Here is a 23185-nt window from a genome sequence, read left to right on the forward strand (position 1 = left end):
TTAGCATGATAGAATCTTTGAATGCTACTGCGAAGTGGAAAAAAGTAGTCATTTCCCATAATTTTTTTTCTTGATCCACTGCAGCTTGCATTTTAAGTTGCCACTATTTCACAATAGTTATTTTCATCTTGTCATATCCTAGTCACATATACACAAACACATATAGAGTTCCCAACCTATTTACCATTCCTGTATCAACAGTACTCAAGAGTAAGCTATCATCCTGAATAAGAGTAAGCCTTATCCTGAATAATTTTTTCCAAATTCTCCAACCACTTTTCTTTGGTCATTATCATGGCATGTCATCTCCAGACTGAAAGATTCAAAACCTGCAATCTGTGGCCCTCCCCAAGTCAGAAAACATGAATGCCTTGTAGAATATTCTTAAGCAAATACATCTGCTGGGAAAATCAGACCTGCAGTAACAGGAGTGCTCTGGTGTTCAAGGTATTAGCATGAGAGACAAACACCTATGACACCATTCCACAGATGGTATAGTACAAGGGAGCGGATGAACATGCATAAACTCTGACAGCACACACTTCTGAAGTCTCTGAACTGCTCTATTCTTCTTTGCTCTGTTCAAGAAAACAATCCAAGAAGCAATGTTATCTCTCATGCCTTTTTCCCTTTCCTCAGCAAAGGCCCAGCTTTGGGAGATGCACACTTCCAGTGGGCATGAGAAGCACTGAGGCCTGTGGTACTACGACCACCTGAGTGCCTAACAAACCAACTAAAATACCAGCTACAGGTATATTCTGTTCACTGATTGCTGATGTCACCCAAAACATATTGTCATTGAGCACTTGCACTATCACATTACTTTTTCTCCTGCTCTCTCCACTTCTTCCCTCATGCTAATGCATAATCTCCTATTTTTCCCTTAATCTATAATCATATACAAAAGCAAGTAACGAATACCATATACTCATGTTTTCATTGTCTCAACCTCTTTGACTTTAGGCCATACACCTCCTGGTCTGCTTTTGATTCATGATCTAGTAGCTTTTCAAGATAAGGACTGAAGAACATCTGGGAACTTTTATCTCATGGCACGTGAAGATGCGATCCACCTCACAAGAGAGATCACCTTGCAGAAAAGGGTATGCACTAAGCTTCATGATTAGCAGTAAGCACATGCAACATATACATATTTGCTTTCATCTTCCAATGGAAATCTTTGGGATGGACCCAAATGCAGGTTGGAGGGCACAGCATACAAAGATGAAGAACGTATTTCAGCATGGTGACAAAACGGAAAATATCATGGTAGGTGTTGGTATTAGAGGCTGCAAGGCCATCACCACAGGGAATGCTGGAATCAGGCTTGAATGCTGGAAAAGAGCTATGGAGGAATTGTGGGAGGCACTAATATTGATGCAACTGATGGGAGGAGAAAATTCAGTGGCAGGCAAGTTGTACCTTGGGGGACACAAAATGTTTTATTTAGGGATACACTGGCCACAAAAAGCCAACTCTGGATCACAGCAAGAGCCCATGCCCGTGAATCTGCTCCGAGACAGGCATGCTTTGCGGTCATATATAGGAAATATCTTCTTTCTCTCTCTGAAAACACTTCCACACCCACCTGAGCCTGCTGTGAAATTCTCGAGGTTGCAAACGACGCAAGAGCTGCCCCATGCCGCCGCCCGCCCCCCTCCCACGGCATCCCACCGCATCGCCGCGGTACCCCATGACAAGCGGCGGCACAGCCCGCACTTGTTGCCGGAGAATGGGCGCGGAGCGGCGGCTCCGGGCGAGAGGCCCCTCCAGCTCTGCCGGGCGGCCACGCCCGCATCGCTCCCGCGCCGGCCGCCCCTCCGGCGGGCCCCGCACCGCCCTGCCCTGCCCCTGCCCTGCCCCGGGCCGGGGACCGCGTACCGCCAGCACGGTGAGCAGCGTGGTCTTGCCCGAGTACTGCAGCCCCACCAGGGTGAGCTCCATCTCCTCCTTCCAGAACAGCGAGCGCAGCCACTCCAGCAGCCGCGCCACCAGCGACAGCATGCCGCCCAGCGCCCCCGACCTGCGGCAGGCGCCCAGCCCTAGCGGCACCGCCTCGCTGCTGGGCATGGGAGCGCCAGGCGAGGCGAGGCGAGACGACGGGGCTCGGGACTGGCCCGGCGGAGGCAGCGGCAGCAGCGGCGGGGCTCCGCGGAGCGCCAGGCAGGGCCCTCACGTGACGGCGCCGCCGCCCTTTTCCGCTGCCATTCGCCGCAGACAGGGGAGGGGTCTGGGCCGCTCCGGCCCGGCCGGGGCGGGCGGGGAGCGGCGGCAGCGCCCTGCGAGGGGCCGGCGCTGGCCGCGGGCGGTGATGGAGCGGCGGGGGCGCGGTTCCGTCACGGAATGGCGGGCGGGGGGAGTGTGAGCGGCCCTGAGGGCCTGAGGCGGCGCACGGAGACACTGCGAGCCCCAGCGAGCGGCGGGGCGGCCCTGGGCACCGCGGGGATCCCATGGGGTGAGCAGCGGATCCCTGAGGAGTGCGGCAGGATGGGACAGACCTGCGCCATGGGTGGACTGTACAGCATCCCACATCCAGCAAGGGTGGCCGAGGGCCGCGCTTTCTGCACTGGCTTGCAAGAGTTGTCGGGCTTGGGCTGCTTGACAGGATCGATTTCCTAGGTCCTTCACCTCCAGCGATAGCAGTTCTCACACCCCTGGGTTAGGACCTCCACTCTTCCCATGAAACTCTTGTTGAATTGGTCGTCGTGTAGTGAGAGGCTTTCAGGTCCAGGGCTTGCCATGGTTTTATTTCTGTTCTCCTGTGACAATTTTGGAGAGTCATGCTTAATATGATTCCTTGCCTCAAGAGATGATTGTGACAGTAGTTTTGTATTGTGGCCAATGACAGGACATTCCACTTCACCAGGAATCTTCTGCCCACATTGGATAAGCAACATTTAGCATACAGTATTGCCACACAGTGTTAGGGAAAGGCTTTTTTTATCCATAAACACAGAGCTAACACTTCACCTGGATCCATCTGCCAGTCTCTGAAGTTGTAACTGAAATTATGTGTGATGCTCTGTAAAGGTTGCAGTGCTGTTTGTATTGGTTGATGAAGGACATTCATGCAAGTATAAAGAAGGCACACATTGAATGTGGATACCTCTACTATTGAAACATAGCAAATTCATCAAAACATTTTGAAATTGGGTTTTGTGGTCATTTTAGAGACATAATTCAGCAATTTAGAGAATGAGGTTTGTGACAAAACCTCACTGGTTACATCAGTCGGGCCACAAAATCTGAAAGGTCTTGAGACTGCTCTGAAGAGCAGTTGGTTCTGGGCTAGCTGTAGAGGTGAAAAACTTCGTGTTTTTTCATGCCTCGGTATTAGATATAGTCAAAATTACTCATAGTGTAATTCTAACAGATTTTTTTTTTTTACAGATACTCATTTATTTGCCCTTGTAAATTTAATTGTGCATTTCCAAAAGGAAATTGGACACTGGAGCTGGCCCTGCTACCCAGTGGGATTATTTTTCATTGCTTCTCTTAAATATGTCAGCTGTCCTCCTGATTTTGTGTTCAATGGCAAGTCTCAAACAAAAGAAGGCTTTTTTTTTTTTTCATTTTTCTGCTATGTATCTTTTTATTTTTAAAAGTTTGCTTTGGCCAAAGCAATTACCAAATTTTGGGTGAATAGGTGAAATGTTTCTGGCTGCCTTAAAGCTGATAAATGTAATAATTTTCACCATCTCCATATATCACTCATCTGGTGATGTGTGGAATAAAGACCATCCGTTTGTGAGAGTGGTTTCTGGGAATGAAGTGGTTCTGATTACTGCATGGGTGAAAACTCACATAAAATTGAGCAGTCTCTAGAATTTTTGCAAGAAGTATTAGATTTTTCAATAGTACTTAAGGCTCATAGTGATGGAAGTTTAATAAGCAATATATTGCAGATACAGTAACATAGTCTCAAAAAGTACATTTCGGGCATATCCTCATAAAAGGCTGGCAGAGGATGTACAGATAAATTCTAAAATATTAATTTAATTGTACAATGACTGAAGTCTTTTACAGTATCCAGGGGTCAAAAAAGTACATGAAAAAGTCTTGGAGGGTTTGTCCCAGTTCAAAGGTCTGTTACACTGTTCTAAAATCTGTTACATCTTTTGCAAAGCTATATGATTGTGAAAGGCAATTCTTTATTTTACAGGCAGTTTGGTAATAGAATATTGTATGTAAAAATATTGCTGCCTTGCTAAAATTACCAGCTCAGAGGACATTTGTTCTTGTCGCTAAAAGCCTGACCTGGGGCCACAATTCGTTATCCTGTGTGACTGTAGAAAAGTCACTTAATCCTTCTGGGAAACATTTTACTACTGATAAAGAATTTCACTTTTCTGTCTTGTCTATTGAGATTTACACAATGCAGGACCAGTTTAGCAGTGTTACGGGACCAGGCAGCACCTAACTTACTGGGTCTTCCAGTGCTCTGTCTCTGAAGGGGTGCTAAAGCAGCTTACTCCATTGCAAAGACTTATTTGTGCTATATAACAATGTATCTTATGTTTCTGGTGAAATTGTGGTGATGCTATAAACACATGGTTAGCAGAACTTGACCTGAATTCACACTGCATATCCAGATGTTTCACATTTGGGGAGGAACGAAGTATTTGAGACTCAGTATTTCAGAGCACTACCAGAGATCAGATCACATTCTCTGTAGTTTAAGCATGCATTTTAGTGACAGTTGAAGATCATAGAATCATTACAGTTGGAAAATACTTCCATGATCATCAAGTCCAACCTTTGACCTTTTCAACTAGACCATAGCACTAAGTCCATGTCCAGTTGTTTCTTGAACACTTCCAGGGATGGTAACTCCACAACCTCCCTGGGCAGATCTTAAGGAGAAGAAAACTTCAGCTGAATGAAATCTCCAGAGAGGAGAGCATGAGAAGAGGTAATATCTCACTCATATTTTCACGTTTGTCCTGATATACCAAATGTTTGTGAAAAAAACCTGTCGAATAAGTCGTGCATCTTTTCTGCCATTGAGTCACTGTGTTAGGGAGTGACTAGTCCTCTTTTCTGTTTGTAGACCAGAGTCAAGCAGCTGTGTTGCTGAAGGGAACAGAAAGACTGTGTTGAACTTTTCAGTGAGCGTCTTGTGATGTACCCACTGGTGTCTGCATGCATCATCCATGTCCTCTGCTAGCTGGAGCCTCAGAGGCTCTTTAGTATGTACCTTAAATTCTGGTCACACTCCAGTGAGGGAAGAGGTGAAAAAGGATTCCTGTAAGGATTGTTATGCTGGTAGAGCGGGGCAGATTAAGGCTTTTAACTCAAAAATGCTGTGGTTTGAATACCTAGACTTGGTCTCTGCAGTTCATGCTGAAACAATGCATAGGATTTACAGACAGCCTAAGTCTGTTATTAGTCCAGCACCCTTAATTACTGGCTGCCCCAAAAGTAAGGTATTTTGTGCTTTTGTTGTGCCATTAACCATTTTATCGTTTTGGGACTGCAGGATGCCCTTAGCCTCCCTTTAAATGGGTGGTTGTTATGTCCCTGCCTCAGGAAATCACCACTTGACACAGGCAAGCTGTCATCTTGTCTCAACCTGCTATTAGCCTGAGGGAGCAGTGTCCTCCATGAGACTGCCAAAATATAGTATATTTCTTCTGCTGGATTTTGAAGTTCTGTTGAATAAATATATTTCCTGATATGAAAACAAAGGCAGAAACAGGTGACTGCATGTTGTCTAGTGTCCACGTGTATATACCGCTGAACATGACCATCTGGAATTGTGTGCACAGAGCCAGAATGTTGGCTGAATATATAAAGTAGTGATTCACATTAATTTTCATACTGTCTGTTTGTGTCTGATTGCTAATCAATAAATACCTTATCAGTTATAAACTAAGGGTTATACAAGCATACACTGAAAAATGTCATCTAATTACTACTGACCAAGGGGAACTATAATCAATATACCATGATGCTGATAACACATTAGTGAGCATAATGAAATCCGAAGTTATTCCCTTAAGGATGCTAATATTGATAGGCGCCCTTTACCTCCTTGCCCTTTACTTTCTTGTGTATAACAAGGGGACAATAAATGGAAGCCTTTGCAGTCCTGAGTAGTACTGACAGTGAAAGGTAGCTGCAAAAGGTTCAGAACAGCTACACAAAAGAACGGTTCTATAAAAACCCAGATCCTTGTCTGGTATGCACAGTAGCTTAGGATTGATCTTGAATATGATCTGTTTACATGACCATCATCATAATGAAAAATATCATGAGGCAGGGTTAATTTTCAATGGATTCTTTTCAGAAAAACACACAGAAGGATCTGGGATAGCCATACATTGGGAATCACTTAGCAGTGGTAAGGAATGAAGTTAGACTAGGAAGCTTTTTGAATCTCTTTCCAGCCACCTATACAATGGTTTTCAGTAGCACAGGAGAAAAAAATGCCAAGCAAGAACAACAACAAAACGTTAAGGAAGAAGAAGTTGTTGTTAAATAAAGCAGTAATTATTATTTTCTTTTTTTTTTTAAGGCATGCAATAAACATTTTTTCCTATCAATGTTATTTTTTGGAAAGAAACTCATTACTCCAACTTGAAATCTCAGACCCTAGTTTTGCGGGCTGTTCTGCTTTGGCAGAATGGGCATCTGCCAGTGCAAAGGAGCTGACACAAGCACATTGTGAAAAATCTTCCAAGTTTTAGGTATGCATGTTTGAAGGATGGAATTTAGTTGTCATCTTAAAAAGGTCATCAGTGCTCCATAACTGAATATGTTTTAAAATTATATAACTGTCTTTGCTGTCTTGTTGTTGGTATTGAAAAGTGATGGATAGGTACAGGTACAAATCTAATCTGTCTGGGAGTTGTCTAGTACCTATTGCATAGGTCTGAAATCTTCCACACAATTCTTTGCTGATATATATACAACATGGTGTCTTAGTGTGATGCAGGGATTAAAGCAAATTTTGCTGAATTCCTTGAGATGCTAGTCACATCCTATGCTGTCTACAAAGTGGTCTTACTGGCCTCTCAAAATATTTCTCCATGTTGCTATTTTTAATACAGAAAAGCAAAAAAAATGGAAGACAAGGACTATGTTTCACTTCTGTTCAGTTTCTCTAAGTGTCAACTGCCATCTCTCTTTGAAGTGCCAATATCTTTAAGTGTCCCAGGATAAGCAACACAATAAATCAGACTCAGATTCTTCAGACAGAAAAGCAGAATTTCAGTTAAAATTTTAGCAAAATGTCTAGACATTGAAGGAGGGCATTCCAGGTAGTTAAACTGCTTTCACTTAGACTCTTTCATCAAACTCACTTTAGCATTCCCTGTCCTTAAGTATTGCCAGTCTGAGTTCAGCCTAGAACAGAAGTACGAAATAATGAATGGCAATCAAAGTGAACTGTTCCTCTAGTATTTAATCTTTTGAAAAATACAAGAACATAAGAAATTAAAATTGTAAGGCTAACTAATGATTACAGGAAATACAGTAAAGGGAAGGAAATATTTGTGGAAGGGGGTCCACTTTAGGAGAATACAAGTTTGGCTTTGAACATAAGATGGTCACCAGCAATGGTGATGGTCACCAGATGGTCACCCCTTTCCTTCTTTTCTGCTTTTACTCCATGGGGACTCATTGATTCCATGGTGACTCTTAATCATAGAGTATAGGTAAGGCAAATGTAATACAGAGCAAAGTAATATATTTGGAAAATGTTGTAATTTAACACATATCAGACCTAATTCCTGAAGTTTGTAAGATTTCAAGCATGAATTGCAGATACGTGTAGGTAACAAAAACAATCCTGAAGGAACATTTAAAAGGGGGTTGGTAAAGTATGCATCAGAGCACAAAATAGATAGGTACTTATAAATGCATCTTAGGAAGACACAGTTTATTGCAATAGTCTGCTTTCCTCTCACCTTCCTTTTACTTTTCTGGTCCTGGCTGCTCTCAAAAAAAAAAAAAAGAGATGGGATCAGATGAATAGGTCTAACATATCAGTTATTGTGTTCTGTTATCTTTACAGTGAGCCTTGGGGAAAGGTTTTTAACATTAAGTACTTGGTAGATAAAAACTGTTGAATGGAAAGAGACTGGTCTATCTCCACAGCTTCACTCTTGCTTTTGCATTTAACTTCCTCTGCGTCCACTAGGTGGTCCTGGGTGCTCTGTTTCATCTCTTCTGTGATTTTAACTTCTCATTCTTTCTTTTCTGGTGATTTCCTGCTTTCTCCATCACGAGTGTTTTGCTTGCTATTACTTGGCTGATAGTGAAAATATTTACGGCAAGACTTGTAGATTTTGCGAACCTGCAAGTGGTCTTAGCACAAAATGCTATAGATCCCGTGTCTTTCAGAGCTCTGGATAGAAACAAGCCTGACCTCAGGAAGCTTTACCAGACATTTAACAAAATTGCACAGCCTTTAAACTAGAACTCTGTGTACCAGCATAAAATCTTAGCCATGTTAAGGCATTCTGAAAAAAATCAAAGTTCATATAAGTCATGAAAGTTTTGCTAAGATATTACCAGTCATGTTTCCAGTGAAAAAGCATGTTTTGACAAAGGTGATCAAAACCAGCTGGATTCTTTTCTGCTGAGCAGTCTGTTACATATATATATATATATATTTATATTTGTGATTCCACTTGAAACATTAATGGCAGAAATAGCTTTGACTCGTGGACTTATCACCGTAACTGGAATGAGAAAATTGTCACATCCTCTTGATAACTTGCTGTTCAAAAGCCATAAAACACTATTTCTCCATGTTAAGTCTAAAGGCTTCATCTATTTTTCTGCACCTCTGTTATGACCAACAACCTGAAAATTCAAAGAGAATGAATATAATTTGTGTTTTCTGCTGGATTAAGGAATGAACTTTTTATAAACAAATGACTACTATGAAATCCTTGTTATTTTCACTAGTGAGGCAGGCTCTATCTGTGGAAGGGGGTGAATTATTTATGCAGATCATGCCTAGCTCAAGGGGGATTTTTTAATGTATCCATGCCAACAGCCACTCTTCACTCACCGGAAGTCAAACTGTCTATTGAGCACCTGACATAATAATTTGAAAAGGTTATTTTATCAAATAAACTGCTGTTAATTGCTTCTAAATGCTTAAACTGACTATATGTAAATCATAACCAGATTCCTGATATGATATTGGGAGTACTTTTCTTCTGAGGTATCTCTGCTACTTTCACACTGCTTTTGGCAATGGAATAGTATTAAGCAAATACTTTCAGTATTTGTCAACAGTTCTGTCAGCAGACTGGATCAAAAAGGTGGTTCTGAGATTGAGGACCATGGGAAGTGAATAAAGGGAGTCCCAGGTCCTCAGAGTCACTCATCTTGCTGCCTCCACTGCTGGGTTTTCCTGAGGAGCAAGTTGGTTTCCACCAAAGAAAATATGCTCAGGAAATAATGAAGCATAAAGTCCCATGTTCACAGACTTTTGTCCAAATACAGCCCTATCCAATTGCTAGGGGTGGCTGGATGGGGAAACTGGGACTGGTGACCAGTGCTGGCAGGGAGTGCAGAAGCAGAGCAGATGAGTTGTCAGCATTGGCCAGATAAAACAACTGGAAGCCAAGGAAGGGACATCTGAAATAAGGGGGAAAGTTCATGAGAAGAAAGGATAAACCATTACAGCTCAAATTTTAACTAATGAAGCTGTAATATTTGAAGTCAACAATTACATTAAACTTAGAACCTTTTGAAGAATTAGAAATATATTTAATTACAAGAAAAACCACAGTGTCCCTATAGATATTGTGAAAAGTGGAGAAATATTACATAAGATAAATTTTATGCTACAAAGTCCCACAGATCTAAAGTTAAACCAAATATTTTTAAGAGCTAATTCCGTTCATATGGAATGAAATTAATTCTTGCATAGAGCATCAAACCTGATGAATTATTTTATGTATTATATATTTAACTGTCTTGACTGGAAGTACACAAAACAGCATTGTCACAATTTTTTTTTTAAATATAACAGTAAAAAATGTAAACTGTAGAAAATGTTTTGTATTCTGGATTATCCTCTCATATAGTATAGTCAGTATAACAGACCAGTATGTCTTTGGCACAAATAGTAGTTTATAGAACTAAACTGAAGAAATACATTCAAGCTGAAGTGTCATCTATGAATTATGAAAAGTTACCTGATACAGATAAGACCATAAGCCTTTAGGAAATTGTTTGTTTGTTTGTTTTGTAAATAAAACCTTTAGAATTTCAAACATAGCCAGGGAAAAGAATATTCTCACTTTCATGGGTCATTTGTATTAAGGTTCTCAAAAGTACAATTAAGCAAAACAGATTAAACATCTTTATCTTATAGGATGAAGAGCTACTGAAAGTACGAGTATCATTTGCTTCTAAATCATATCTACTGGCAGCTGTGACAGTGTTATATTCTGCAGTTGTTATATTAAGTGTATTATTTCCAAAGGTAGATTGGAAATCTTCTATTTCAGGATGTGTAGGTAATGTCACCTTACTCTCAGAGGCAAATGAAAATGCAGTTCTGTTAGACAGGATCTTTTCTTCAGAGGCTTCTATGTTAGAAAAGGAATTTGGGGATATCTGAATGCAAGTATCTTCTGAAATGCAAACATGGAGGTAATGGATGTCATTGATATCAGCTCTAGGTTCACAGCTGTGCCCTGCATAACAGTGGCAATCAAATTTTTCTATCAATGTTTGCAGATCCTGAAACGATGGTTGCCCTTGCAGACTGTATTTCCCATCCTTTGTCATTTGAATTACAATATTCTCAGGGTTCAAGTGAAGATAGTCACTGGAATTCCATTTTTTCCGTGCACAAGCACCAGAGTCTTGGCATAACACTTGGCTACAGATTCTGGCTGCCATTGTGACGTTGATGAGGTATGGGGTCAAAGTCCTTCTGAGGTAGTTGTCCAGAATTCTACAGGTATTCTGTGAAAAGAGCATCATACCTCTGTAGTTTAGTATGGAAACCATTAAAATGCTATCATTCCAATAACAGTACCATAGTGTATATTTATAATTGTTTCTCCTGAGGTTTTGATAATAGCTATAACTGGTTGTTGGAAACAAGTTTATCTGAGAAGCTGTTATAAAATTCAAGGATCACAGCAAGTTTATGTTGTGTAGTTGCTGGAGGTGTTACAAAAAGCAGACAACTTTAAGCTTTCATTCTATCTCTATATTTCATGTAGTTTTTTTAATCAGATGCATTTAAAGAAGTTTCAGGAAGGATTGAAGTTCCTTTTAATGTCTCGAATAGTTCAAAGGGATCCAGTGAAAAAACCTCACTTCTTCAGCCTGAACAAATATTTTTTCTCTCAAGCCATCTCTGTGAGACTCTTCAGATTTCCCCTGGCCTGAATAGCTAGGCTGCAGGGTAGTGAGCTTTCATGGCATTTTGGAATTGAAAGAATTTTGGTTGGATGATCAAACTGGAAGTATACTGAGAGAATACTAAGAGATCATTCTAACTGATTATGAAATTGGCATATATTCTGTGTATGCTTAGCACAGTTTAATAACGAGAGGTTTTGGGAACTCTTTCTTTGTTTCTGACACTGTGCCTCCTTAGAACATTTGCCCAATGCCACATATAGATTCAGATAATGTTGATATCCATGGAGATAGCTGAGGTATATGTAGGGTTTTTTGTTTTTCTTTTAGGTATATATAAAAACACAAGAAATTTTGGTTGATGCAGAAGTACAATAATATTTAATTTCTGAAGGGCTAGTTAATGTGAAAAAACAGGTGCAATTAGTGCACAAATGCATAGTCTGACTGGGCTGTGGAAAGTTCATTTAACAGGAATTTCAAAATTCAGGTAATAAAACTTGCTGCTCATCTATGTTATAATATTGGAATAATGGGCAAAAAAGTTCTAGGTGCAACCTGATATCCTTTCTCAGGGGCAGGCACATACAAAAAGGTCAAAGTGGAATGCCTTGGTGAATAAGACTCTTACAGAGCTGTGGAGGTTTATTTGGCCATGCTTTCTGTAACAGGAGGTGTGGCAGGGCTGAAGAGTTTCAGTTCTTTGAACACAAAGGACTTCACTAGAGTCTTCCCAGTTCGTTATATCTAACTTGCCTGGTTATGAATGAACTAGCTAGAAAGATTTTTTGAAATATCCTTGTAATAGTGTTTCTCAAACTATGTATTTCCCCTTCCTAAAATAACCTAGAGGTTTTTCCCTCTTCTGACTCAGATCTTTCATACAATTAAATGAAGTAGTACTTAACAACACACAGAACAGGCTAGGGCTGAAATTTTACAGACTGACTCCTCCTAGCGCTTTAAATGTTATTACCAAGTGCATTCAAAAAGCAGAAGGGTCTTCTAAAAATTGTTCTGGGCAAAACCAAGTAATTTTTTCTTTATCTCATGACTGGAATGTAAAGAAGATATAGCAATTCTTTACTTACATTAATTAAACAAGTGCTAACTTGCCTACAGTTATCATGATAGTTTGTCCAGTTACTCAGGGCCAACAGCACTGATACTTTAAAAGATTGAACTCTTGTTCTGTGAAGTCAATGATGATCTTCATAAGCCTCAGATGTGCTTGGGTTTTGACTATAGAAAGCTGCTGGCAATATGGAATCATCATTTTAAAAGTAGAAGATATGATGTAAGTAATCAAAATGCTTTATATCCTCTCCACTTTATTGCTTCTTAAAATTTTCATATAATAATTGACCTGGCATACCTTATTTTGTGTTAAATTCATATCACCCCAGATCACAATTCCAGAAGCACCCAGTGCAGCAGATTCTCCAATGGTATTTACCAGGTCATCCTGAGGGAAAATGTGCAAAGAATCATACTAACACAAGGGCAAAAGGTATAATGCATATAGAAATTGCATATCCAAAATAACTATTTTGAAGACAGCAAGCAATTATACATGGTGCAAATGTTTTACTCTCAACTGCACAATTTTATTCTGGGATTGAATTGCACAGGTGATGCCAGAAAATGTTGCCAACTATATCCAATTTATATATGTCATCTGTTAGAAAAACAAGGCTGTAAAACTGAGCCAGTGGTTAGGCATATGACATACACTCCTCCAACCATTCTAAGGTTTATTTTGCTGCATTGCCTCCTTACTGCTCAGAGTTGGTAGCAACGGGTTTCAGTAATGTTGTGGGAAGAAGATGTGGAAAGCACAGCTTTTTTTTTTTTTTTGAACTTAATTCCAGTTACCAGGAAGTGCTAAAACAGAAAAGTAGCAAGAGAAAGAGCTTTCACCAGCAAGAATCTCTCTTCTCCAGAGAATGGCTCTGGCCTTTTACAGATATTGATTGGGGAAATTTGTTTCTGTTCAGTTCTCCTTTTAGGGTCAGCTATTAACACAGTCCTAGCAAAATGTTGAAGCCTATCTGGATGGGAGAGGACTATGGTAATGAAAAGAATAATATAAAAACAACTTACTATGGGAGGACAACACTAGAAAAGGATTAATGTAAAGATTATAGGAATTAAATTATTAAGTAGGATCCCAGCAGGGCCTCTGACATTACCCCTTGCTCCCTGATAGTATACACAGCCTGGGGGGAATGCCTGCTGATGTTCTATCGAGAATATGAAACGACACCAGCTACAATGCCATCAGCAGGACCACAGCGTCTAACTTCCTCTTCCTCATGTCCTGGAACACCAGGAAGAGATTCCCCAGATCGATGGTATCTCTGATGGGGTGAGTGTCTGTAAAAATGTGAAGGAAAAAGTATAGCCAGAACTGCAATAAGATGATTGGATCTTAATCAGAGCCTAACCTTAACTAACCCATGAGATGCTGAAATACCATTTAGAAAGCTACCCAAGTACAACTAAGGACAGAATTTTCTAACTAGCTTTTAACACTTTTTAGGGAAAGAAAGACTCCATTTTATTGTAGTTTTTTCTTATAACCTAAAATGCAGGCATTAGATCAGCCCAGTTTTAATAATTCTCTTTGGAAGAGGTTACCCATATTTCTTTCCTCTGACTTAATGTACTAAATATGCTTTCTAGCTTTGTAATATTTTGTTACATGTGAGGACAACTCAGAGAATAAAACACTATTTGATAAATATAATAAGGTTTGAAAATAGACCTCAGTGTTCTGATTGATGAAATTTCTTTGATGGATGAATTTAATTTTTTCTATAAAATTGCACACCTTTTTCTGATACAAGTTAGCATATTTGCTAAATAAGTGTCACCTGGTAATTTCTTTTCACATAAATTTGAAATATTTAGGGTCTAGCTTCACTCACCTCAGAGAGATATTCCTCATAGACATCTGTGAATACTGGACGTGTATATACAAAAACTGGAAGGGGATGAGTAGAATTAGAGACATAGGAAGTTCTAATGGCTTCTTGAACTCTGTTACGAACAAAGAGCTGGGCATTTCTGGAGGATCTTAAAGCTGTCTCTAGATAGACAGATGGATAAAGTGCTGTACTTTTCTTCCATAACCAGTTAAGCTCATTATTTCTTTCTATTTCAATATCTAAACAGGCTCCTGTATAATTATGTGGGTTTTGTTTGTAATCATAGTTATAACAGTCTGGATAGAGGTAATATCCCCACAGACGATTTGGCTTCATTTCTATGCCCAGCTTCAAAGTTTCCAACATGAATGATTTTGCTGCAGCTTCAAATTCCATTTTAGCTATAGTTCTGGCTTCGGCCTCAGATAGACTGAGGTCTCTCTGCTGAACCAGTTCAATGGATTCCTGTCTATAAATGTCTTTTGATCCCCAGTTCCTTATCCACATGGGTCTCCAGTTTTCCCAGTCAATCACGGCCAATCCAAGCTGTTCATCTGAAGGAATGTAGAACTGGATGTCCTCTTTGGCTTTTCTTAAATGATTCTCCAGCAGTGAGAGTTGAGGAAGTCCTCCGTTGAATGCCTCTCCTGTGACTTCATTTTTGTAAGGGTAGTAGCCAAGCCTGTCTGGATAGAAGAGTGTGATGTTTTGCCCAATGGATGTCTTCAGTGTGCTTCCAATGAGAGGAAAAAAATTCATGTCCACCTGCACTCCAGTCCTTTCAGTACAAAGTTCTGTAGGAGCATTCCAGATAGAAACAAAAGGTGAATTAGAAAAAAGTGGACGAGCTCTTATGGTCAGAGATGAGCCGCAAGAAACTAGAAGAGCGGTGAACACCACACCAGATACTACGGGATACGTACGGGTAACACAGATGCCAAAGCTTTGTATTTGCCTTAGAGTTTCCATTGTAGCATGTGCAGTGACATTAGGTTCTTGTGATTAGACAAAAATTAAATGCTCTCTGGGTGTTCAGAAGGTTGGTAGTCTGTCAAAAGCCTTACTGTACAATATATTTCTTCAGATTAATACCTATTAAGCAATATTCTTTAGGCATAAAATAGGGGTGTCCTTTTTACAGTGCTTTCTGTCATTTCAGGCTGCAGGAAGCTTCTCAACAATTTCTGAGACCTAATGCAGAAAAGGGGGCAAATGTAAATAAAGTAAGAAATTATAAATATTTCGTTTTTAACCATGAAACAAATACCATTTGTGATTTTGAATATATTGTAATGTTTGAGTATAATTATCTTTTGAAGGAAAAGAACAATGTACAATCATATACATATAAACTGTATATATATAAAACTGTAGATATAAAACTGACAGTGGAATAGTATTCAGTGACTCACGCATCCGAGTGAGTGTGCTTGGAAGTAGTCCTGATTGTGCCAATTACTGATATCTGTAAACATGAGCAGTTTCACAATGGCTTCTCTAAATCAGCAGTAATGTATATGTAGTATTTCTCACCTACCTCAAAATAAAATTCTAGCTCTTAAATTTGTTAATTTTACAGAGTGCTTAAGGAAAGATATAAGATAACACAAAATTGAAACCTGAACTGTTTTACACTTGCTAAAAACAAATCCATGTATACTCATTTAAATCAATGAGGTAACTGAAATATTGTAGGCACTCTATCTTCTGTCTAGAGCTCTTTTAAACAGGCTCAAAAACCTATGGTAAGTCTTGGTATATAATCATCTGTGTGTTCAGGCCATTTGAGATGTACAGATTAAGTGCCCCCGAGTCAAAGTCTGCCCAGTTCATTAGGAAAGCTGAGGCTGTCAGTACACCCACAGTGAGCAGTCACATTTAATTTCATTCAAAAACATATTAGTGGTGGTAGCCATAGTACAGTCATCAACTTTTACATAGTAGCCCAGAAGCTAAAGCATTCCTCTGTGCAGTAACTCCTGAATCCACTTACCTTTTGATTTTGAAATTGGTCAAACCTGAATCTGTCACTTTCTGTAGAGGCCTCATGATGAGGCTGTAAAGTATGTAAGGATTATGTAAGTGTGCATGAAAATATAGGAGTCACCATGAAGAGGGCCCCAGGGTGGCTGACAGTGCAAAATCTCTGAGGACAAATTAAAAACAAAGCAAAAAAGATTTTGCTCTGTATTTATTGAATTCAGCTAGGAGCAGAAACTGCAAACCTTGATATAGAAGCAGTGAGTGGACTGAAATCTAAAAATTCATACAGATATTTTATCATTCCACAGCTGCTGATGTGATAACTAAAGAAATCCTGCCAAGAATCAGTTTCATAAGCTAGACTTAGATCATAGATCTGATCACCAGGAAAGAAGGTATGGCTCTGTTCATTTAAATTGCTCCAAGAGCAATACCTCATTTGCGTGGGATCAGCTTGACGAGACTTGTAGAAAACAGGGCTGCATGTACTACTCAGAGGTGACAGCAGAAGAAATACATCTTTCCTTTGAGCTAACCAATTTTGTCTCTCTCAGCCTCTCCTCCTATGACAAATACTATAATCCCTTATTCATCTGTGTAGCAATTTGCTGGATTTGTTCCAGTATGCCCATTGCTTTATTGTACTGAGAAGCCCAGGGGTGCACATAACACTGCAGGTGTGGCATTACCAGTTTTAAATAGATGGGAATAAACACATTACTACATTACTTGACCTGTTGGTGGCAGGTACTCTTATTAATGTCATCCAGGAGGCTCTTGGTCTTCATTGCTGCAAAGATGCATTGCTCACCCTCTAAATGGCAGCATGATTCTCTGGTATATCAACCATTCCTCGCAAGTTTGGATTGTTTGTAAAATTGCCAAGGGAGCACTCTAACCCATTGTTCAGCTAATTAATCAAGACCTTAAATAGTATTGGAGCCAGTATGAACCCTTAGTGTACATTACAGGGAACAGGCTTCCAGCTGGACTTGGATGGGCCTCTAGCTGGACTTCCTAGCACTGATCACAACCCTTTGAGCCTGACAGTTCAGCCAGTTTTCAGTTTCACTGTCCATTTATGTAGCTTGTACTTAATCAGTAAGAATGTTACAGGAGACAGTGTTGAAAGACTTGCCAAAACCAAGATCAATAAATTCTCTCTTGTGCTGTCTGCCAGTGCTCTCCCCTTGTCCACCAAGCCAGTCATCTCTTTGTAGGAGGCTGTCAGGTTTGGCAGGCATAATCTCCTCTTTATTAATACATGCTGACTACTTCCAATCACATTCTTGTCCCTAACATCTGTAGATGTTTTCCAGAATTATTTGCTCTCTCAACCTCCCAGGGATTGAGGTGAGGCTGGTCTGACCAGCCTATAGTTCCTTGGACCTCCTTTTTTAACCTTTTTTAAGGCATTTACTGTCTTTCAGTCCTTGGAACCTCCCCCAATCACTGTGACCTTTCCAAAATTATCAAGAGTGACCTTACAATGACATCAGCAGCTTCTTCAGCACATACTGCTCCTTGTGGGCACATACTGTTGTGTCCCATAGACTTGTATGTCCAGTTTGTTTAAATGTTCCCTAACCTGGGCCTCCTAAATGGAAGGTACATCTTCCTTCCTCCCATGTAAGTCCTTCCCATGGGTCTAGATTCCTAAAAGCCAGTCTTTCCATTAAAGATTGAGATGGAAAAGCCATTGAGTATCTCTGCCTCTTCCTTGTCCTTTGCACTGGATCTCCTGCCTGCCCCATTCAGCGTTAGGCCGCTGTTTGTCTCCTGCTGTTCATAGACCTGTAGAAGCCCTTTATGTTGCCCTTCACATATCTTGCCAGAATCAACTCCAAATTGGCTTTGGCTTTCTTAAACCCCAACCCAGCACCTCAGACAGTGTCTCTTGTTCACTCGTCCCTGCTTCCACCTCATGTGGGCTTCCTTTTTGTGGCAAAGTTTTGTCAGGAGCTCCTCCTGCCATTGCTTGATTTCCTCTGTGTGGAGATTTTTGAGCTTGGAAGAGCTGACTCTTGAAAATCAATCAGATCCTGGACACTTCTCTCCAGGGCTGTCTCCCATGGAATTCTTCCAAGCTGATGCCTCAAGATGCCAAAGTGCACTTTCCTGAAGGAGTGGTTATGATCTTGCCATTTGCCTTGTTCCCTCTTTATAAGATCCTGAACTCTATCTCATAGTCACTACAGCCATGACTGTCCCCAGCCTTTACCTGCCCTGTTTGTAAATGTGAGGTCCAACAGAGTATCTCCCCTTGCTGGTTCCTGCATTATCCCACGTGAAATTTCCTGAGATGGTACAGACTGAGACTTCGAGGACTTAAAGAATTCCATACAGTAATTCTGAAGAAATATATTTTACATTTATGCAAATACAACTTATTCAAATGAAATAAAATTATCATACATAAACAGCTTATACAAACTGACATTTGCCGGGACAATGATCCTTTAGGTAATTGGTTTTGTCATTACAAAGCGAGATCACCTCAGAGAGGAGCTGTAGGAGTAGTTCAGCTTTTACCGTGCCTCTGGCTTTGATTATAAAAGACTTTTTGCCCCCGTTGAAATCAGAAAACTACAGGACCAGGACACAAATTGTATTATTAGTTCCTGTAAGGTTTTTTTTTTTAATAAGTGGATTTCAGTAAAAGACTGATTTGATGTAAAGGAAAAGGGGAAAGCATTGTTTTAAATACTATATTTACTAGTTTAAATAAATTCATTTATTATTGGCTAATCTTGCAAAGTTTGATTTAACTGATTGTTGGGAAATGGTTTTCCTCCAAATCTTGCTCTAATGTGCTCTACTGGGTATGAGTTAATAGGTTATTTTATGTGATAGTTTCTGGTTAAGAGGATTGCCTTTGACCCAGCCTAATAATGACAGCTCTGATAAACGTTACTCTCTTCAGCCTCCTCGAATGTCTGTCTAAGTGAGCTGAGTCATAAAGCTGCCCTTGTCTTTGTCAAAAAGTCAATATCTTTACAAAATATTAACACTAATTGCTCAGGGGCTACCTTACTAGAAGTAGATACTGATGGATCTACATGCCCTTAGTCTATGGAAATAGCTTCTGCTTTAGATTTTCCCAAATCTGGCATTTGTAAAGGTTGAGTATTAGAGGAAATCATATTCATTTTCTTGGTTTAATTATTCCATCATTTTTCACAGCATAAACAGAACTACAGAAACATACAATTGAAATTCAAGTATGCTCCTGTGTTTTGGTAACCACAGAATCATAGATCTGGGCCATGCCATGTATCCCTGAAAAAAAAAAAAAGCTTCAGTTGACCAAAGACAGCTAGAAAATGAAAGGGAGAGGAGTACTATACATCCCCTTGAATGTCACACAAATGGATGTTGTGTATTCCACCACAACTGGATGGTGTATCTCATCAAAAGTCATTTATTAAGCTGTTGGGCTGTTCAAAAAGTTTCAGTTCAAAAGGTGCCAGTAAACATTACAGGAATCCAGCTTTGAGTTTTTTATGAAAATTAGACATGAAAGTCCACATTTAGCCTTGAAATAATTAGACATTGCTTAGTCAAGTCAGATCTGCTAACCTTAAACTTAAGCCAATAAGCACAAACAGTATCTGACATTCTTGTGTTAACAGTATTAATTACACCTACCAAATTTCAAGCAAAAGTACATAAAATCTTGCACTTTGCCTGTTTTAACTTGAACATATGAAAGCAAAGGTTCATATGAACATATGAACAACAGCATGTAAGAACACTTCTAAGGCTGAGATCATCAATGTAATTATTACTTTAAGTGATAGTTCTCAAGTGTTTATTAACTGTTGCTTGCATTTCAAACAGTGTGTGTGCTATTATCTGTTAATTAGTGACATAATAACAAAACAATAGTGATGTGAAAATTGGCTGGTCTTTTCCCTGTGCCAAAGAAACTATAGATACAGAAGTCTGCATGTAGAACTGCAGTTTTTGGTGGGGCAGAAGAATCTAGGTCTTTCATGTAAGTTTTTAAATCCCTGTGAAGCTGTGATGTAAGATGTGTAGTCAAATATGCAGGTGGGACCAGAATATTGAGGATTTAGTCCCTATTCTTTTGTTTTCATATAAGCACTAGCTATCTTAGTGTAGAAATATCTCCTGACATTACAGACAAAATACAGTACTAGACAGTGTACCTTATAAGTTCTTGGGACAAATTGCTTTCTGTCTTCGTTTATCTGAAGGTTAGAAAATGTAAACATGTAAAAAGTCTAAAGACTCAACTCCTGCTTCTGTGAAGATATCAGCACTGATTAATTCCTAAGGAGAAGTAGAACAGACTCCTAAGGAGCAGAGAAACAGACTAAGGATATATGAAATTAAATGTTAACATATTTAATCTTGGAACCCAAAGCAGAATCCAAAGCTTTTTTTAAAAAAAAAGAAAAAGGTACCAGCAATATTGATACAGCCATAAACTTAGTTTCTCTATATAGTATCAAAGCAGCACACACTGCTAGGGAAGAGCTGCCTAAGGTCAACATTTGTGTTTTTCGTAAATCAGTGCAAAATATTTAAGGTGACTGATAAATCCCTCCTACTCTGTCCTTGGGTGCCCCAGGTGGTGCTATTGTGAGAAATGACCCTATTCACTTCCATTCTGTTCTGGAGGGGTCTTTCTTCTGGTTGAAGGGAACAGTATCACTGTTGGAACTTTGAATTAAAACTTCCTGCTATTTTAGAGGTGCATGTTCTGGACTAGGGACTGTTTGTGATAAACAGGTGTCGAAGTCATGAAGGAGCCACAGAAGAAAGGGAAGAGTAACATTGTAGTTATATTGTAATCCCCACTTGTATAATTTTGGCATTTCTTAAAGAGAAGGCAATGATTCTCAATTAACAGAAACGCACATGGGTGTTGTGATCATAACATTAACATTTGTGAGGAATAGGAAGCTCCACAGAAAGAACATCCACTTCTAGAGATATGAACTGTCTGTGCTGCACAGCTGATGGCAGGTTTGACCTGAGAAGGGTGGTCTTTGCATATAGGATGTAGCCTCATTGTTACAAATGTGTTAAGCTGCACTTGTCTGTAAATTCAGAATTTGGTAAGCACCAGTCTTGACAGTGGTTTTAAAAGTCCACCCTCATTTCAGTCTAATCTTCTCAGTTGGGCTAAGGCAACTGTTAATGAGGCCATGTAATGAATTGTTTAGGTTGAAAACGTGTCAGTTGAAATATAAGAGAGAAAGGAGTTTTTTATGACTGAGTACATGAACCAGCAAAACTGGCTAGTTTAGCCAGCATGTCTGATTTAAGACTGCTTGTCAAACTACACCCCACTCCTGTGGGCTGTTCTTATCATCAAGAACTGCCAAACCATCGCTTTCATCATTGCTTACTCCCATTCTTTATTTCTGAGCACAGGGTAATGAGTGCATGAGGACCTGAAGCCTGAAAAAAACTCCAAAGAAATTTCATTGCCAGCATTTCTGACTGTGGAAGAACTCAAAATGTGCCAATGAGGTAGAGGTCAAGAACTGAGGATCCAGGTTGTAGACCGCCCCCCATAAAAATGTGTATGCAAAAGATTTAGTCACACTACTTTTTCATTATTTAAATGAGTTAAATATATGGTTTTAACTCACTTTATTTAAATGAGTTAGAATATATGTTTTTGCTAATATGCCCCAATTATTTTCATAGTCTTATGATGACTACTGTGGTGTTCATGACTAGTTTCTTGAATTAGGAAAATCTCTATCCTCTTCATTCTCTTTTCTTTTCTTTTGCAAGTTCTAATTCTCAATTTTATAAAAATTCTCAATTTTATAAAAATTCTTAATATCCTAACAGCCTGTTTATTGATGTTGTAATTTGGTTTTTAGCAAGTTAGCCAAATAAACTGTCTAAATACATTTCCAAGAGTATTTGGAAAAATTTCCTTTCCTGTGTTATGTGTAACTAGGTTTGGCAGAACTCAGATTCTGTAATGACAATTTCCATTGCAGAGGAATTGGGGACAAGATAAAGAATCTGTCACGTGTGACTTTACAAAGTATTCTATCTTACTAAGGTTATTCTGCAAAATGTTCACCATCTGCTGAATCTCTAGTATTTTGTGACAAAACAAGTCCAAACGTATTCTCTATAGCAAGAAATCATTGCATTAATCATTACATTAATCTAGATAATTAATAAATTATTTACACTGTAGCAAAAGTAGCTGTGCCTTTGGAAAAAGGGAGATTGCTCTGGAGAATGCCTGGGGAAGAGACCAGAATAGGCTTTTGATTAATCCTTGAAAGTACTTCAGTATTAAAATTAACACAGCAGTCAGTTCTGTATGTGAAACTGTTTCAGTCACAAAATTATACCCTCTTTTTTAGAAAAAACAGAATCTTCAAGAAAGACGGTAGTGATGTTCCCTTTCAAAAGTAAGGGAGCAGAAACGCTTCTGGGGTAAATGAAACCTGAATGGATGAAATTGTTCCTGGATTTTCAGTAGCCACGCTCCATGGAGTGTGTTGCTAGAGCAACAGAAGGTGGAGGTGGAGGAGAGTCCTCAAAGCAAATTATCCTTGGAAATAAATATGTATTATTAACCTCAGTACCAGCTTGTACATTAACATATGTCTTCACAGTTGCAGTTTCAAGTTCTCTTTTGCAATACCTGAATGCTCTCTCTTTTTAATCTTCCTCTCCTGGGACTTTAATTCATTCCGTATTCCTTTCTCCCACATGATTATATATAAATAAATACAATCTGAGGAAAATATGATACTACAGTAAAGAAATAAACCTTGCCTCAAGAGTAATTTCTCTTTCCTACAGTGTCTCTTTTCACCTGCTGATTCTTCACAGTCCTCACACAGCCTTTTGTTATTTTGATAAACCTACTAATACCGAGGAGCTGGTCTAATTGCCACCCATCCCTGGAGATAAGTGGG

At 39.5% G+C, this 23185-nt stretch overlaps 1 protein-coding gene and 1 long non-coding RNA gene across 2 annotated transcripts in view; one reads left to right on the forward strand and one right to left on the reverse strand.

The window, feature by feature from the left end:
• Positions 1-2251, reverse strand: part of LOC113987785 (ADP-ribosylation factor-like protein 8B) — a 26976-nt gene extending 24725 nt beyond the window's left edge. The window contains exon 1 of the mRNA XM_027720874.2: positions 1882-2251. Within this exon, the coding sequence (XP_027576675.1) occupies positions 1882-2070 (189 nt within the window). The 5' untranslated portion in view covers positions 2071-2251. The remainder of the gene's footprint in view (positions 1-1881) is intronic.
• On the forward strand, positions 1748-21887 carry LOC113987786. The gene is made up of 2 exons (XR_003540660.2): positions 1748-15496; positions 21663-21887. It is a non-coding gene; the product is annotated as an uncharacterized LOC113987786 (long non-coding RNA).
• The last annotated feature ends 1298 nt before the right edge of the window (positions 21888-23185 follow it).

Source organism: Pipra filicauda, unplaced genomic scaffold (assembly GCF_003945595.2).
Source record: "Pipra filicauda isolate LSUMZ 115617 unplaced genomic scaffold, ASM394559v2 scaffold113_size4260070_pilon, whole genome shotgun sequence".
In the NCBI taxonomy this organism is placed as follows: domain Eukaryota; kingdom Metazoa; phylum Chordata; class Aves; order Passeriformes; family Pipridae; genus Pipra; species Pipra filicauda.